The sequence below is a fragment of the Malaclemys terrapin genome, chromosome 23 (genome assembly GCF_027887155.1).
Source record: "Malaclemys terrapin pileata isolate rMalTer1 chromosome 23, rMalTer1.hap1, whole genome shotgun sequence".
NCBI classification, from domain to species: Eukaryota; Metazoa; Chordata; order Testudines; family Emydidae; genus Malaclemys; species Malaclemys terrapin.
The window spans coordinates 3,034,306-3,051,349 of record NC_071527.1 but is presented as its reverse complement, the minus strand read 5'-3'; the positions used below and the strand labels follow the sequence as shown (position 1 = coordinate 3,051,349).

At 55.7% G+C, this 17,044-nt stretch overlaps 1 protein-coding gene across 1 annotated transcript in view; it reads right to left on the bottom strand.

The window, feature by feature from the left end:
• LRP1 (LDL receptor related protein 1) overlaps positions 1–15,390 on the bottom strand; it is a 176,487-nt gene extending 161,097 nt beyond the window's left edge. Inside the window, exon 1 of the mRNA XM_054013207.1 lies at positions 15,123–15,390. Coding sequence (XP_053869182.1) covers positions 15,123–15,222 — 100 coding nt within the window. The 5' untranslated portion in view covers positions 15,223–15,390. The remainder of the gene's footprint in view (positions 1–15,122) is intronic.
• Positions 15,391–17,044: the final 1,654 nt, after the last annotated feature.

Sequence of the window (17,044 nt, the reverse complement as noted above, 5' to 3'; positions counted from 1 at the left end):
AGCCCCCGGAACCGCGAGTCACTTAGGAAAACATCTTGGGCTGGCTTCATATGGATTTGCAGTTAATTCAACCTCGTTAGCCGCAGCTAATGGCACACGAGGAGGGGCTGACAGCTGGGAAACCAACGAGACTAACGAAAGAGGGCACAGCTGGGAAACCAACGAGACTAACGAAAGAGGCCACGTTAACAGGTAAAACGTTATGACCGTCCTTGGCACGAAAAAAGCAAAAAGATGTATCTGACGAACAGCCGAGTGTAACGAGCTGCCGTTCGAATCGGTTACTCAACGAGCATCTGGAACCCGGCTCTCAGACGGTAACGGAGCTCTCCGCTGCGCTGAATCAATAAACTAGATTGAAGGGGTTCAGAGCTCTGGATACATTAAAACAACAATTTGCCCGGCAAGCCACCGAAAACAAAACCAGCCCAGAATTCAGCGCAGGCCCTGGGTACAGCCGCAGAATGGTGCGGTTCGCACGGCCCCCAACAGACTGAAGTTACAGCTTTGAATGAGGCAGCCAATTAAAAAGGAAACGAATTTTCCGAAACAAAATGGATTGTTTTTTATTTTTAAATGAATGACGCGGCACGTTCAACGTGGCACGATCGAAATCCCCCCCGCCCCCCCGTTCCTTTGTCTAGGCCGGCGCTGTGCAAACCGGAGCCAGTAAATATCCAGTTCGCATTTTTTTAATTGCCCTCGTAACGTTGCTTTGGATAAGTGGCATCTTTTAGTGAGCTGTTAGTTAATCCAATTACAGATGCAACTGGAAAGGCAGGTAACTTCTCCTTTATTGTGTGCAATTCAGGCATGTCTGTCCTTTGCCAGATTTTAAATTTACAAAAACCAAAAAAATGTGCCCCATGCCCCTCCCCCACGCTCCTTGAGGCCGGGACTGTCTTTTGTTCTGCATTTGCACGGCCCTTGGCACAATGGGGTCCTGCTCCCAGCCTGGGGGCTCCTAGCCTCTAACCTAGCAGAAGTCATTCCAACCAAGTACTTTAGACTGACTACCGGTTAAGCCAGGGTTTCGCTTTAAACACGCGAGTAGCAGCACTGGTAAATCGCCGTGTTGGCGGGGCTGGAGTCCGTCGGTTCGGTTTCTCTGGCGAAGAGGTGCGTTGTATTCTATATTTAGCGTAAGAAACGGGGGCGGGCGCATGGGAGAAGGAATCCTTATGCAATGGGATAGGACCCAGCAAGCCAGCTCTGGAAACCAACCCGGCTTTATTTTTTAAGAGGAGGCAGGGAACAAAAAAAACCCAACAAGTTTCAGCTGAATAGTAACCTCGAAAGTATTTGCCGCGGCCCGGAGCCGGCTGCCAAGGTACATTAAACGTAAGTGACTGAAAAGTTGAGTCAACAGCAAAAATGGATCTGTAAATAGCTCAGCGTTCATCTTGTACTGGCTTGTGCAAAAAAACAAACGGTCGTACGTTGCAAAGATCATCTCAATGCACTTCTTTGGAGGAAATCTACCTCGCACATCATTCAGCAGGTCAATAAACCTCTCGAAGGTTTTGGGATGCCCCATCACCATAGGAGCAGGGCATCGCAAAATCTTTCCAGTAGTTGTCCTCACAACTCCCCCGTGCAACAGGGCTATTATATCCCATTTTATAGATGGGGAAACTGAGGCAGGGACCAGCAAAGTTGAATTGCCACAGGGAGTCTGCGGTGGACTGAATCGGGTCCGGAGTCCCAAGCTAAACACCTTGGAGCAGGGAGCGTTTTTTCGTTGGGTCTGTAAAACACCTACCACAATGGGGCCCTGGTCCGGGACCGGAGCTGCAAGGTGCTACCGGAATACACCTAATAAATAATGCTCCATGCCCAGCATGAAGGGGGGCTGGTCCAGACCTGGAGTTCCCCCGCACCGCTACGGCAGTCCAGGTCACCACCATGGGGCCAGCCTGCCTCTCAGACGCAGCCGGGTAGCTCTAAATTCAATGCACAGGTGCCAGAAGTCAGTTTATTGGGTCGGGGTAGGAGCAGAACCCAGAGGTCTCCATTCCTACCCAACCCTCTGCTGTGGAGCCTGAGAGATTCTGCACCGGGAGCGGGTCTGACACGCAGGAGAGGACACAGATCTTGAATTAAATAAAATCTCAAACCACGAGCAGCTTGTCTGTTCCGCTGACGATGTTCTCCACTTCCAGACTGATTCAACTGAGCCCCTGCAGAGCCCGACCCTGCCAGCCCCGGAGAGCGCACCGGGAACTACTGTGTGCTGGCGGGGCTGCCTACGTCTGACTGCCCCCTCTTGGAAAGAGTCGGAATTGCTCAACTGTGTGTCACAGGCCCTACGCTGCTCACGAGGATTCTCTGGGGATCCAAATTCCACGCCCATCTCCACAGGGGCTCCAAATAAGTCAGGGCCATGGCTTCTGTTATGTTCCTTGGCCCATCTGTAAAGTCCTCTGGAAGGTGAAATCAACAGCGAGCTTCCCAGCGTTGCTGTACGACCTCATTCTTCCCACGTACAGTCCGGGGCAAACCGGAGAGCAGTCCCCAGGGGTCCCAAATCCACGTCTCCCTCCCTGTTCTAGCCACTCAGACAAAGCTGCCTCCGACACTGATTATTAAACAGAGCACTCAGGAGGGTGCAAACAGTCTACGTCTCCCGTCCCCTATAGTGTGGGCAAGTCACTGCCTCCCTTTGTGCCTCAGTTTCCCCTCCGTGTGGGGCAAGGACTGTCTCTCACTCTGTGCTCGTGCAGCGCCCAGCAGGACATATCCCCACTCTCAACAGAGGCTACTACAATATACCTTAATAATAATAATACTACCAAGAAAGACAGCCGCAGCCCTGAAGGCCTGGGGGGAGAAGCCAGAGGACAGCCTTGTGAGCCTGGCTCGTTCACGTCTCCGACGCAGTCCACACCTCGGGCTTTGCACCGGGAGCTAGTTCCCAGGGCGTGGTGAACGAAACGGGAAGGGTCCCTGTGGTGTGGGCAGCTCCAGGCCCAGGGGAAGGAGGAGGGCACATGGAGACATGAGCCATTGGTGGGGTCACGGCTGGCCAATCAAGGCACCACACCCTGTCTCGGGCACACAGAGATCCAACCTCTTCTGTCCTCTGTGGCAAGCAAAGCAGCCTCTTGTGAGCCTCTGGGGAGGGGGCCGGTTCGTGCCCCGAGCCGCGGAGACTCCTGGTTAATGGGGCAGGTTGGGAAGCCGTGGCTGGAATCTCTAAATGCCAATTTTCTCCCCAGCACGCTTCTGTCTCCGGAGGATTTCACTTCGGGCCCAAAACACCAGCTCCTCGGGCGGAGTAAACCCACGCCAGATGGGGGAGCTGCCCCGGGTTCCACCAGCCCAGGACTGGGCCCCCCCAATTCTCCAAATATGGGAAATCCAAACACAATGCCCGTAAAGGCATGAAAAGAAAAACCAGCACCGAGCACCCATCGGCGCAGCCGGCGGCAGGATTCCCCCATCGAGGCAGAGCACCCCAGCCCCGGAAAGGCCAGTGACAGAAACAATCCGGCACCACCCCTTCCCAATGCCACTGCACCTGCAAGGTGGGCACAGAGGCAACCCGGCTGCATGGGTAACTGAGCAGCCAAGGGAAGACACGTAGGGGGGAGCGAGAGAGACGCCTCGTGCCAGTGAGCGGCTGCTGATTTCACTGGAAAGCTCAACCCCGGGTGGGGCAACATGACTCAACCCCCCTCGTCCCCAAACACACAGCACAAGGCTGGCCCACGTGCACAAGGGAGTAGCGGGCGCATCCCAGCAAAGCAGCTCCGTGGCAAGCCAGCCTTGCATTCCTGCAGGGGCGGAGCTGTGTTTTCCACACAGCCTGTAACACGTCCTGCCCCCGGCTCTGGCTCGCCCTCCTCCCGCGGCGGTGAAAATTCAGCCCTCGTGCAACCAGTGGTGAAAGCCTAGTGCACAAGAGGTGCATTGCAGCCCGCAGCTTAAACCTTTCACCAGTCAGAGCATCCCTTCGAGAGATACCGTCCGTCTGTAGGGTCGGGGGAGATTCTTGCAGAGGCAGAAATGAGGAAGGATGTGCCTAGGGTGTGACAGACTGCAGACTGGATGGTGCTCAGAGGTGCCTGGTAATGGGGACCAGACAAGCCCCACAGAGCAATGGTTTTCAACCAGGCGCCCGCAGACTAGGTCTAAAGGGCTCCGCCGCGCAACGTTTTGTAGGGGTCTGCAAATGAAAAACGGTTAAAAACCGCTGCCAGAGACAGATCCCAGCCAACCCCACTTGGGGCTCTGGCAATTATTCCCTTGCGGCCATTCGAGATAGGAGAGGGAGACCTGCTATGATTATTGTCAACTAGCTCTTTCCAGCAGTAGCTCTCCGAGTGCTTTACAGAGCACGTCTGGAGCGTTATTCCCCATTTCACAGATGGGGAAATCGAGACACAGCTGCAACTTGCCCCAGGTCATCCAGCAGGCCAGAGCCACAAATAGAACCACCACTAGACACCACTGCCTTCCCAAGAGTCCATCTGTCAGCAAGGGCACGTCATACCCCCGTTTCCAGGCCCTCCCCACTACACAGCCAGCATCTGTATCAGTAACCGCGTGCCCTGGACAATGGTCAAGTCAATTAACCACCAGTTAGAGGAAAAACCAGCGCATGCAAAGGTTACTTCATTGATCCTTTCTGCCGCTGGCATCTTCGGATTGTAATCGCTTTCACAGCGATAACGGAGGGGCGCTCTTGATTCAACAGAACTTTGAATCCATCTGCTCCCTTCCTCCATCCCGATCGGCTAAATACAGAGCTCCCCCTAGACTCGAGGATCAACTCGAAACAGGAAACACTAAAATAAACAGGATGTCATTCGATTCGGCGAGGAGGTGGCAGTGGGTTGATGCTGTGACCTACTGGAAGGAGCGCACGCGGAGGGACGGCGCACTGCACGGAAGAAAGGGGATCGGTTTATCACCAGAGAACTACAGAAAGCAGAGAGAGAAGCTCTCTGTTCTAGCCTCATCTGCCTGCCAGTGCAGGACGGTTCCCCTCAGCATTTTGTCCAGCCTGGTTTGAACCATCCCCAGGCGATAAGGGTTCCCTCCGTAGACAACCCCGCAACTGCTGAGAGAGCAAAATTCCGCCCACTTCTCCCTTTGTTAATTTCATCCTGGCTACCCAATAACCCTTTGCACCAGGTTAATGACACTTAACGCGCCTCATCGTCAAAGCCCTTGGTAAAAAATCATCCGCATGGCACCAGGGAGTGAGGGGCACAAGTCAATGAAGAGAGGCACAGAACAAAGGTGACGAGACTCGTCCCAGGCAGCAAAGTAAATCAGTGTAGTAGGTTGAGAGGAGAACCCAGGAGTCCGGGATCCTAGTCCCCAGTGCAGATTTCTCGACTTTCTTAGTCCAGTACCACCATGAGCCCAACGAGATCGGGGCTGGATGCAATACAGACAGGGCGGTTCCCTGCCCCGTGGCTAATGAAAGTGCCACACGGTTATGTGGGGGGAGAGATGTGAAACCGACTACACACAAAAGCAAAGCATACGTCAAAAAGGAAACGCTCTGGAAAATAACCCCTCGTCTCTGTCTTGCCTAGCGACCTCAGGTGCTACACGCAAGAGCAAGTTCATTCTCAGCACGACTATTATGTTGCCTGGGTGCCTTTAACATTTTGACTTCTAATGTTTATTATTTCTATTACAATAGCGCCTAGACCCCAACCAAGCCGAGGGGGACGAAGGGGATGCTGCGGTGCACACACAGACAGCAAGAGACAGTCCCCTGCCCTGAAACGCTGGCAAGCTAAACGGACAAGACAGAGGTACGGCGGGAGGGGAAACCGAGGCACGGAGCGGGCAAAGTCATCTAGGGAACCTGTGGCAGAGGCAGCATTGAACCCAGATCCAAGTGCCAGCCCACTGAAATCGCAAAGATGCCCTTCCCCTGTGAACACTGCAGAATATTACCACAGCCGACACTCAGCTCTCCAGTTTGCTCATGACTCTTCTCAGCCCCCTCCTTCTTCCTAAGAGCTCACAGATTCACACTTCTCTCGCCTGTAACCCCGACACAGGCCTCGTGTTAACTCGTGAACCGCAATTCTCTCGCGCGCTGTATTCTACCGCCAGAAGGCAGCGAGGGCAGGTCCACGGCACACGGGAGCTTTGCGGATTCACTCCTCGGGTGGGGTTCTTTTTTAAATAAAGGGGGCGGGGGGGCGGGACGATATTTCTTTTTTTCCCACAGCCCAAACTTGCAAACTGCAGCAGGAGCCCGGACGGAGGGAATTGAAAGAGAGGATCAGCATTCAGGGCGTTTCGCAACTCTCTCCCATGAGGCAGGGATTTCGCTCTTGCACAAGGCCCTCGCCCCTGCAGCCCCCAAAAAGCTGCAATTTCAGAAAAGGTTTTGCAACGAGATCTCCCAGAACTTCCATTTTCTCTTGCACAATTCATTCTGCAGCTCGGCTAACGGGAGCCAGCCACTGCTCATACCTGGAACATCCCAGTTCTGAGGAAGGGCAGATTCCCAGTTCCCCCACCCCCGAGGCATGTAATGAAGGCCCAGATTTTCAGAACGCTCCGTTTCGATACTTCTAGCCAGGTTCACACGACAGGCCTTGGGAATCCAGACCCTCGACTCTCCGGGATCCTTCTTAGCTGTAACATGGGAGATAAAGGAAGGGCTGCCTGTATTACAAGGCGTCCGGGGCAGAGGCCGTCTCTTGCTCCACGTCTGTACAGCGCCTAGCGGAATGGGGCCGTGATCTCAGCCGGCATTTGCAAGCGCTACCGGGGAAGGGGTAACCCTCACCCCACCCCTATCTGCTATCTCAAAACCTCGGCAAAAGGCTGACAGTTCAACTGGACCAATATGCCAAATCCTCTCGCGTCTCCGTTCCTTGACTCTTCTGCAAACGCTCCTTGTGGTTGTGTGTGTTTACAGTTCAGGCTAGTAGTCCCAACTGAGATCAGGGCTCCCCCGTGCTGGGCACTACGCAGACTTCTAGTAAAAGAGAGCCCCTGAGCTTACAATCTAAACGGACAAAGGGTGGGGGACAGAAACGGGGAAACTGAGGCACCAAGCTGGGGAAGTGACTTGCCAAGATCAATGGGGGGGGGGGTCGTCTGTGGCAGAGCCAGGAATAGAACCCAAGTCCTTCCAAGGCCTGGTTTGTTGCCTTAACCACAAGCCCAGCGCTCCCCACTGAATCCAAAATCATCTGTGTTCATCTCCTTGCCAGGTTCCAGGGGCACGAGTCACTCTCCCAAAACCTACAGTTTTCGGCTCCTCCTAGCCTCTGCAGCCCGGCTCTCACGTGGGATTTCTCGGTTCAAAGGTTTGTGCTAGCCCGGCAGCGAGCTCCAGCAACGTTCCCCCTGCCCCAACTCAAAGCAAAGCGGATTCCGCTCTCCCGCCATCCACGTTCCGGGAGAGAACCCGAGGCCCAGCTCTGAGGACAGTACGGCCCAGGGGACAGAGCAGGAAGGGACTGGGGAACAGGACGCCTGGGTTCTATTCCCGGCGTGGGGAGGGGAGTGCTGAAGGACAAGTCAGGACTCCTGGGTTCCCTCCAGACTCCCCATGCCGATTTCTTTTCTAGCGCTTTTCATCCGTAGATCACAACGCACTGTTACCAAAACATGATCGGCCGCCTCCAGCGGCACTAAGCCAATCGCTCAAGGTCACCCAGGCAGTCGATGAGTGGAACAGGGAACTGAACCTCGGTCACCCACTTCCTAAGCCAAGGAGCTAACCACTGGGCTATCCTTCCCCTCCAGCGCCGTCCGCAAAGCCAGATCCTGTGCCACTCGGTCGCAGGTGCCCGCTCTGCCCGACCAAAAGCCCCAGGAGCTCAGTGAGTGTTGAAACAAAGACAGGGCAGTCGATAAACGCCTCCCCCTTGATCCCTCCGCAGCAAGAGACGGGCAGCCCAGCGGGCGTGGGAGGGTGAAGGGGGGCACGGCAGAGGCTCAATGCCAGGGCAGGGATGGAGTTTACCTCAACACGCTCGGCTCCAGGAAGCCGGGACTCAACCATTTCATTTTCGAAAGCTGCCACTCCGGAGGAACGAGCCCTTTGAAACCAACCTTCCCGGCGCGGTCACGTGTATTCCGCTAGCACCAACCGAGATCAGAACCCCATCGCACCAGGAGCTACGCAGACACAGAGCAAGGGGCAACCCCTCACTCAAAGAGCTCAAGGGCTGGGAGGGGAAACTGAGGCACAAAAGGGGACGGAAGCTGCCCGTGGTCACACAGCAGGGAAGCGGCAGAGCTGGGAACAGAACTGACAGCAGCACGCTCCAGGTAGACACAACACTCTTGCAGGACAGAGGTGGGTGACCTCTCTCTGCTAAACCATGACATCCTCCCCCTGAACACACCCGCTGCTGGGACCGGCGTGCGCTGACGAACGCATCTAAGCACCCAGCCACCAGCTGCAACCAGGTGAAAATCCCAAAGAAGCAGCACCCAGCCAGGACCAGGCTCAGAACAGCTCTAGCTGGCCGCAAAGAGGAACCCAATTAAGACAGAACTGAGCCCACTGCCCTCCGCAAAGGAGGTTCCAGGTGCCGCGAGGTTTCATGCACGAGGAAACAGACTACGCTGGTTTCGTTTTTCATCACTCTTAGGAGCATTAGTCACCTGGGCCCAGGGTAGGAGTTTCCTGAACTCCGCAGAGTCCAAAAAAGGCATCAAAAGAGGTGAGAGAAAGAGCCAGGAAATGGGGGTGGGGGGGAACAGGTGGCAAGAAGAAACAGAACATGAAATAGGGCAGCAGAAAGGAAGGGAGAGAAAGAGGAAAGGAACCACGTTATTAGCCTGGAAACTTCCTCCCCACTAACCTCTGCCCTAAAGAAACATCTAGAAAACCATCAAACTAAAAAACCCTTCCTGAAAGCAGAGTTTTCACCCCTAAAAGTGCCAGAGGCTCCACGGCATTCACTAGGGACTTCGCTACCCATCTTACAAGGAAGGGGCCCAGATACAATGGTGATGGGCTGCAGGACAAAACCCCCACACAGACAGACGTGCAAAGGCTGGCGCTTGGCCCTTGCGGTTGAGCACGAAGAGTGATGGAGCTGCACACACGCCCACGCCATGTTAGGCACATGCATAAAAATCTTTGCAGGGTCAGGGTCACCGACTGCCAGCTCCGCGGGACAGGGACTGCTTCTCTTCCGTGCGTACGGGGCTAGCACGAGAGAGCCCTGATCCCGGACTAGGGCCTGTCTGGGATACAGTCCTCTTGAAATCTGCCTCGTCAGCATCGGTTCTGTGGCTTCCCTCCCGCTCCAGGAATGAAAATCTAGGACCTGGACTATGCAGGAGGCAAGACCAGCTAAGCACCATGATCCCGTCTGGCCTTAAAGCCACCCGGAGAGGGGGAGGAGAAAAGAGAGAGGCCGGAGCAGGGACGGAAAGAAGGAAGCCGATGGAATTTCCTCGTACAGTAGATGACTGGAGACCCTGCAGTTTGGCGGGGAGCCGCTCGCGTACGCATCCCGTTGGGGTACGTGATGGGAAGACGCGCTGTGCTGCAAACCTACACGGAGCAGGAGGGAGACCTGCCTTTTAAAACAGGCCTCGCAGGAAATTCCTCTGTCCCCATTACCACACCTCCACCTGCCCGAAAATCCAAGGGGGCACGGGGCGGCAGATCGCATCAAGCAACACCTGCCGGAGAGCACAGCTCTGCAGCTGGCGCCCGAGCCAATGACCTGAAAGGCTCCAGCACCCCCGCCCCAAGCGCTTGTGAGTCAGAGCCCCTGGGAAATCAGTGACTTGGAACAAACAGAACGCACCGGAACCCCACCCAGGGTTAACGACACAACAAGTGCAGAGCGGGGGACGTATTGAGCCACCGGCCAGTCCGCAGGGGCCAGCGGCTAGCTGGGTTTGTGCTTGCAGCTGCCATGGGCAAATCCTCCAGCTACGCAGGAGGAGATAATCTGGAAACCTCACCTGAGTCCTGTCCTGCCCCCTGGTTTTCAGAGAGTACCAGGCACCCGCCCTCTGGAAAATCAGACCCCAGGCAGGAGCTGGGGTGGGCCCCAGAACTGCAGCACCCCACAGCCACTAGTCCCTCTGGGAACAGTCTGGACTGTAATCTCCTTATGCCTCAGTTCCTGCTCTGCGAACAGGGTTTATTTGAGACTGCCAGCGCTTCGGGGCAGGGACCCTCTGCCTGCGCTCGGTGTACGGGCACAAAGGAACCTCACCTCAGTTGGGTGCCCCCAGAGCTGCCGTAACCCACAGAGCAGCTCTGAACTCTCCTCCCCAAAACCGTTCCGGCTCCTGGTGCTTTACCTCCGCTGAGCTTGGGGTGGCTCTCGGGGTGTTAATTACAGCCGGGCATGAAAAAACACGTCCTGGTAAATACACGGCCCCGGTGGAGCATGCACGCACCACCCACGGCTTACCGCGCTGCGACTGTCTCGCTCGGGGGAGGGGAAAAACACCCCCTGAACGCAGCACGTTTCAGCGCTCTACAGGGCACCAGTGCTGGGAACTGCGCCCCTCGCGGAGGTGGGTTTTTTCGAGAGCTGGGAGAGCTCTCTCCCGGCGCTCTGCCGTGACCACACAAGCCACAGCGCTTTAATGTTGCTGGTGCGGACTAGTCCCCAGAAGGAACTCATGAGATGCACCAGACCACCAAAGTGTCAGGAGCGGTGACGCGCAGAGGCACCAGCCATTTTTGACCACAGCCATTTCCGATCTCTACCAAAGCGTTCCACAAACAGCCGCGATTTCAGCCTGGCGAGTGACGCAAACCAAGCCGGGCTTCTCAGGACAGGGGGTGGGAGAGATTCCCAGGACAGACACAGACTACAGCAGGGGTCGGCAACGTTTGGCACGCGGCTCACCAGGGTAAGCACCCTGGCGGGCCTGGCCAGTTTATTTACCTGCTGACGCGGCAGGTTCGGCCGATCGCGGCCCCTACTGGGCCAGCACATCCCTCACCCGCACCGCTTCTCACCGCCCCCATTGGCCCGGGACAGCGAACCGCGGCCAGTGGGGGCTGTGATCGGCGGAACCTGCCACGTCAGCCGGTAAATAAACTGGCCCGGCCCGCCAGGGTGCTTACCCTGGCGAGCCTCGTGCCGAACGTTGCCGACCCCTGGACTACAGGCTCGAAAAATCCATCTCCTCCCCACATCAACTGGACTTTGCCCCCCTCCCGTGCCCCAGAGCAAGAGTCCAAGACAGGGTATCCGCTGCCAAACAGAACCGTTACCCAGACCAACTCCTGGCAAAAAAAACAAAAGGCAGGCCCACTGTATAAAGCACAGGAGCCAGGACTCCTGGGTTCCACTGGCAGCTCCGGGAGGGGAGCTGGGTCAGAGAGGGGGGACTGGGAGGCAGGACTCCTGGGTTCTATCCTTGGCTCTGAGAGTAGGATCTAGTGGTCAGGTAGGGGCCTGTGGGAATCAGGACTCCTGGGTTCTAGTCCCAGCTCTGGAAAGGCGGATGTGGATTAGTCATTAAAGCAAGAAAACTCGGAGTGGTGAATGAGGTCTAGTGGTTAGCGCAGCCGCAAGCCCAAGCAGCAGGACTCCTGGGTTCTAGTCCCCACCGGCCCCCTGGAGGCGCGGCTGTGCATTGCGAGGCCCTGCAAAGAGCAACGCGTCCCAAGAGAGAGCTCCGTTAGTTATTACACACACGTTATGCTTTGGCGCTTGCAAAAGCCTTTCCCTCTACACCGCCCAGCTCCTGTTTTCCCACCGCCAAGCCCTCATCCCACGCAATGCGGCTGTTCCCAAAGGCCGTTTCTGCCCAGGGGACCGAAGGGAGATAAATACATTGGGCCCATTCGCTCCTTTTGGAGCAAAACCCCACACTGAAGTCCAGGGCAGTTTTGCACAGGTCAGGATCCCGGAGGATAGGTCCTCCTTTCACCGGGGAGACGTGGTTAGGTGAGGCCAGAGCGCTCCCCAAAGCGACCCACGATCTCACGCTACGTGCGGCCCATGGATTACAGAGGCAGGCAATGTGACTACAGGAGAGACAGCGACCTGGGGCTCCGGAGAGCCGGGTCCGGCTCTCCTTCCAGTGTACGCCCCTTCGCCTCGCCTCCGTTTCCCCATCTGTAAAATGGGGATAAGGATACCGACCTCTTTTCTAAGGCCTTTTGAGATTCATGGGAGACAAGCAGCAGGTAAGAGCTAGTTAGTGGTAGTAGCAGAAGGGTCAGAATTCTTTCTCCTCTTCATACTCCCTTTGCCCACCCCCCACCAGCCGCACACCCCCTCCTCTGCCGTACGGAGGCGCGGCCTTTGCTTGCAAGCTCGAGCACCCAAGGCCAAATCCTTATCAGCGCAGGATGCGTAATAAACCCCCAGCTTCATGCAAGGTTTGTGGCAGCGGTAACTAGGGGCTTGGCTACCCAGGGAAACAGACGCTTGCCTCTCACTCTCACTCGTCCCCTGGAGCTACCTTGGTCAGTTTCAGTCCCGCTGAGAGAGGATCCTTGCATTGAAAACACAGCCAGCCCCAATATTCATCGAGGGCCCGATTCTGTGCTGGTTCCCACCCAGCCAATCCCGTTCACCTCACCGGGCCTGCAGAGTGGAAAATACTGGATTTGCAGCTCTGACATCTATTTCCACACCATCCAGTTGGGCTGAATTCTAATCATTCAGAAGGTAGATTTGGGGTTCGCAGTCAGGGACTTGTGGGTTTGATCCCCAGCTCGGTTACTAACCCCCTGGTCAAGCCACTGACTCTCCCAGTGCCTGAGTGTCCTTCTGTAAAGTATGGGGTGAGAAATCTTCCTTTGTCCATCTTTGCCTAGCTGGCTCTCCAGGGCAGAGAGGGTGTAAAACTAGTATAAATTGGCCCCATTCCCTGGGAGAGCGGAGAGCGGAAAAACACAACACCTCAACCCTCAAAACAGCTCTTGGCCTTTCCTCTGCCCAATGACAACGGGCGCTGTTATTTGGGGAGAGGGCTGCACAAGAAGAGCATTGGAAAGTTAGCAGAGAATGGCGTTTTTCAAGCAAAAACTAAAAAGGGCAAAATTAAAACAAATGCATTAAAGTCGGTGGCTCGGGACAGCATCTCTCTGCTGTTACCACGGCATTTGGCCAATTCTACCCACCCTTTGCAAGTCCAGCAGTGCCTAGGGCCACTTGCTAACGTCCCCAGGGTGCAGATGGGATACAGCAAACAAATGAGAAGTGCCCTGCTTAAAACAGAACAAAACAAGGCAGTCGTCTAGACTAGAAGGTTAGGGATGGACAATCCACTCAGGAAATACTTTCTCTCTCCAGGATCCTTCCCCTGCTGCTGCCAGGATAATCACAGGCTGCAAAATGGAATTTTTGACACTTCAGAATCTGAGCTTGCAAGACCTGAAGTCATGACTCATGCAACATGGAAGGAAATCGATTTTATGGCGCAAACTGACAGGTTTGGCTTTATTTACTCATACCGGCCAAGCTTTTTTACAAGCCTCCCGCTTTTCTATTACAACTTTGATTCCAGACAAAAAATCTTAGCGATTTCAAGAGGTTACCCAAAAAGAAAAAAGGTGGATTTTCCTTTTCCTGGCCGTGATTTTCCAGAAGGCAAGACTTGAGGGGAGGAGGAGGAGGACACATTTCCCTGGAGAGCTCAGTATTTTTTCTTCTGCTATTCAAGCTACATATGACAGGCACACGCTTCCCCAATTCTAGGCTTCGTCATGCCCAACTTCCATGTCAGCCGAGCAAAGAAACCGACCCCTTCGCCCTGTTAGGGGTTTTTTCAGAGGGTTCTTATATTGTCCCCCCTCTCGCCAAGGAAGTCCTGCTTTTTTCAAAGCCAGCACGGTTAAACTCTACCTTGTTGCCTCTGGTATATGCCATGTCACGCTTCAGCAGCGCACTGCAGCCTGTCGCTTGGAGGAGAGGAGGGGAAAAATTGCATTGATTTTGCAGATGCCGTTTGGAATGTAGATTCCTGCACTATTCAATTGCTCTCTGATGATCCACACAGAGATCCATCAGATTTAGCCCAGAGCAACAGAGCTTTTAAATGCATCTTTAGGAGAACCAATTAAATATTGATATCTGACCCCCCTTTTTTTTTTTTAATTGCATCTAGTTGTGGATTCTACCCTGTGTCCTCACCTCCCTAGAGCGGCTGATCAGGGCCAAAAGGAGTGAGTTACATTTTCCACCACCTGCAAAGAAACCAGACTTGGGATAGAACCAGAAGGCCACTGATGCAAATACCATTGGATCAAGAGAGACAGAGCTCGCTGAAGTCAGTCCGCTCCTCTGCCTGGATTTATAGAAACCAGAGAGGAACCAGCAAAAGCGGTTGTGTAGGAAACACACAGCAACCATTTCTATGAAATAACAGCACTAGCCACAGATCACCCAGGATCCCAATACCAGCGCAACCAGGAGTTTTTCCAACACATCCCTTTGCCCTCCATATTTTTTTTTTAAAAAGCGGCTACCGCGTCCATGCACATTTTGAAGCATCGTCATGTTTTCTCCAGGCATAAGTTGTTGCACGAGTGCTTTTTTTTTTTCTTATTGAAGGGAAAGTACCTACAAAACACAGCCGGGGAGGGAAGGTGTATTTGCAAAGCAAGATGTCCACTCAAGAGGTTATCTTCCTGATTGACCATGCCCAAGAGCCGGACATATGCCATGGAGTCCTGCCAGGAGTTTACCCTGAGTTCAGAAATTAACCAAAAAAGTCAGCCCGCAAATAAGGTGCAGGAACAGAACCCCACAGGCGGTAAACGCCATAGACAGGGGGTGGGGGGAGCCCAATATTTTTGTGCCAGATGAAAATCGCAGCCGGGCTGCGGAATGCCCCTTCTTTCCCCCCCAAGGGGGGGGATCCAGGAATGGACCAGACGTGTAGGGCTTTGTTTCAAAGGGGGGGGGGGAGAGAATCATGCAAACTGCAAAACAATACAGCGAAATCCCTAAGCCCCATCACAGACCCTTCAGCGTCAGCCTGTGCCAGCAGAAATACCCCCCCCCCCAGACATGCAGGCAGCCCAGGGCACCCGAGGGGGGTGGTTTCTACTAGGTCCTGTGGCAAACGGATCCCCTGGACGCACCAAGCATCCCCGGGGGGGAAGAAAGGCAGAGGCATGAAATAGATTTGGGGAAGGGGGGGGGTTAAAGGGTGCAAAGAGGGGGAGAGCGGCTTCCACTCACCGTCCAGGGCAGAGATGGGCCCGATCCCGGCCAGGGGGTGCAAATATCCCAACGCGATCAGCAGGGTCGCCGCCAGCACCTCCGCCCGGGGGGCCAGCATGGCTGGGCGAGCCTGGGAGAGCCGGGCTCCCGCTAGACACGGCCGGGCAGGCTCGCAGCCGCTTCACCTCTGCTCCTGCGCTCCGTCTCCCCTTCCTCCACGGGGGGGGGAGCGCTCAGCCCTTGCACCACCATCCAACACAAATAGGGGAAGAGGCCCCCCCTCCTCCTCCTCCTCCTCCTCCTCTCCTCTCCCAGCCCAGGAGGGGAGCGCGGCCAGCAGCAAGGCTGGGGAACGTGGGGGGGGGGGCGGAGGGGACGTGGGGGGGGGGATTGGAGGGGGGGGTCTCAGCCTGTTATGCAGGGAGCGGGGTTTGCATTTGCAGCCAGACCCAGCGGCAGCCCCCCCGTGCAATGGGTTCAGGGCAAGGGCAGCGACCCCCGCGGCTGGGCAAAGGGGTGGGGGGCAGGGGGGGGGTCCCGTCCGGCTGCAGAGCGAGGCGGCGGCTCCGGCCACGGGGGAGACTCGCCGCTGCCGCTCCTGCTGCGGCCGCCTGATGGAGCTCGCGCCGCCCCTGCCCGCCTGACGTCATGGGCTCCCAGGGTTGGGGGGGGGGCTACGCGGCAGCCGGCTACCGCGCATGCGCCTCCCGTTGCCCCCTGCTGGAAAGGGGAGTGGGGCGGGGGGGCGCCTTTTGCAAAGGCAGGCTTCTAGGCTGGGCGCAGGCCGAGCTGAGCCGGCTGGCCGTGGGAGGTGGGGTGCAGGTGCATTCAAACCAGCCCCCCCCTTGCTGCCAGAGCAGCCCCCCCCCATTGCATGCACCAGGAGAGGCCATTCCCCTGTAGCCCCCCTTCCCCCACACCCATTGCATAGCCTTGCACCTGCATGCAAACCAGCCACTCCTCCTTGCAAGAGCAACCCCCCCCCCAAGGTGTGGGGGGGGACCAACCACCCAGCCCCTCATTGCAATGGCCCCTTTCCATGGCCAGAGAGAGATGCATGTCTCTCGTCAGATGCATTTCGCTGCAAGGAGACGCACTAGTATGCACGCGCATGCAAAAGAGGGAAGTGTCTGTGCAGGAATCCAGATCCCGCTCATGGCCAGAGCAGCTCCTCCCCCCCCCCAAACTGCAAAAGGAGGGTGTAGGCCGTGCTACATTTGTGCCAAGCCCCCGGCACCTCTAGGCTTGGCAGTTCATAGCCACGGCACATCTCAGCTCGCTGCACCCGTGATGCAAGTAAAGAAGTGCCTTGAGCCCCAGAACCTCATTGCTTGAGCCCCGATACCACTCTCATTACCAATTAAGCACTGGCTGCATTTGCCTGGAAGGCTCCCATCCTCTTATTGCACTAGCAGCCTTCCATTGTAAGAGAAGGGTGCACTTGCATGCAAACCAGTTGCCCCTTACTGCGATAGGTCCCCGGCTCTGCAAGCAGATATGCATATCAGCGAACCTGTCATTGGACTCGTATCCTTCCATTTCAAGAAGGCAATGCCTGTGCATGTAGTCAGCTTCCCCACACTTTGCAGAAGTGGCGACGCATGCTTGCAAACCAGCTGTTGACCATTGCAATAATATGCACACCCTTGCAAGCGGGAAGTGCTTGTATTTGCAAAGCATGCACCCCGAGCTGCATGAGATATGCATTGACACGCAAACCAGCCCCACCCCCCACCCCCGATTGCAGTAAGGAGATGCATGTTCACCCTACCCAACGCCCCAAGCCACCGGTCCCTACTGCTCCCCGATTGCATGAAGGAAATAAAAATGCATACGCAAGCATTGGGACTGCATTACTGTCATACTGATTATACTGCGGTCATTGGGCTGTTATTGTATTTACATTTTGGGTGCGTTTACTAGAGGCCCTGTCAGCAAAA